At 44.4% G+C, this 1,486-nt stretch overlaps 1 protein-coding gene across 1 annotated transcript in view; it reads left to right on the forward strand.

Moving 5' to 3' along the window:
- Positions 1-1,486, forward strand: part of Pdcd2l (programmed cell death 2 like) — a 21,068-nt gene that overhangs the window by 4,992 nt on the left and 14,590 nt on the right. Inside the window, exon 5 of the mRNA XM_005368438.3 lies at positions 822-932. Coding sequence (XP_005368495.1) covers positions 822-932 — 111 coding nt within the window. The remainder of the gene's footprint in view (positions 1-821; positions 933-1,486) is intronic.

The raw sequence follows: 1,486 nt of genomic DNA on the forward strand, positions 1-1,486 counted from the left end.
CCGCCTGACTAGCTTATGCCCCGAAATAACAACACACAAATTGTATTCTTTTTAACACTGCTTGGTCCATTAGTTTCAGCCTCTTAACCCATTTCTAATAATCTATGTAGCACCACAAGGTGCGCTTACCAGGAAAGATTCAGCATGTCTGACCTGGTGGCTGGCTGCATCGCCGTCTGCCTCAGAGAGCAGAGCTATGGCTTCTGCCCGGGAGAGGGGAACATAGTGTCTGAGCTCACTTCCTCTTCCTCTCAGCATTCTGTTCTGTTTACTCCTCCTACCCATGTTCTAACTAATAAAATGGGCCAAGGCAGTTTCTTTATTTTTTAACCAGTGACCTTCCTCCATCAGACTGGCACAGAGATCCACCTGCCTCTGTCTCCTGAGTACTAGGATTAAAGACGTGTCCCCCTACCACCCAGCCTTCATGTGTCTTTATAGAACAGCAGGATGAGCTAGCAGCAGTGTTCCTTGTTTCATGGCTCTGCTCTGACTCCAGAGCTCCCTCAGACTCTGAGACCATTTCAGATTCTCATTTATGAGCTGGGAAGGGTAGCGGGGTTTCTGTTCTTTCATCATGTGCTTTGGTGGGTCCCCAGAGAGTAGATGTAGAAAAGCCATGAACCAGAGCACTGAAGAGGAAGAACAGACTCTTGAAAGTTGGCCTCTGACCTCAGCAGGTGCTGTGGCCCATGTGTACTTGTGCCCCTCCCCCCCAGTAATTAACAAAATAGAGAAAGAAAACCACCTTGCTTCCTCTTGCAAATGCTCTGGTTCTCCAGATGTTCATAGTCTCACATGGTCTCTGCTTTTCTCTTTAGTTCTTCTAGTGATGGGGATGAAAAATATGAGAAGACCAATATTAAAAATGGAGATCAAACCTTTTACAAGTTCATGAAGAGAATTGCAGCCTGCCAGGAACAGATTCTGAGGTAAAGAATGACATGTTTTATTCTGTTTTACTGTAGAGGTAGCCTGCTGGTGAGCGCGCACCCACAGTCTCAGGGATTCCTCTGGGCAAAGGTCGCCTGGCCACCTCCGCAACAGTGAGACACTCATCTTTAAAATGTATTTTTATTATTTTTAATATGTGTATGTGTTTGTGCCTGTGACTTTAGGTTCCATAGACTACAAAAGAGATAGATAATCGTGAGCTGCTCCATGTAGGTGCTGGGAACCGAATTTGAATTCTCTGTTCTTTTTTTTTTTTTTTTTCTTTTTTTAAACTATAAACTGATTGGCTCATTAGCTCAGACTTTTTATTAACTCTTAGAACTTATATTTGCCCATTATTCTATGTTAGCCACGTGGCATGGTACCTTATTCAGCAAGGCAGTTACATCTTGCTTCTTCTGTGGCTGGGTCAGAACTGCAGACCAAGTTTTCCTCTTCCCAGAATTCTCCTATTCTCGTCACCCTGCCTCTACTTCCTGTCTAGTTGTCCCACCTATACTTCCTGCTTACCTACTGGCCAATCAGGGTTTAT

This window comes from Microtus ochrogaster, unplaced genomic scaffold, assembly GCF_000317375.1.
Source record: "Microtus ochrogaster isolate Prairie Vole_2 unplaced genomic scaffold, MicOch1.0 UNK32, whole genome shotgun sequence".
NCBI lineage: Eukaryota > Metazoa > Chordata > Mammalia > Rodentia > Cricetidae > Microtus > Microtus ochrogaster.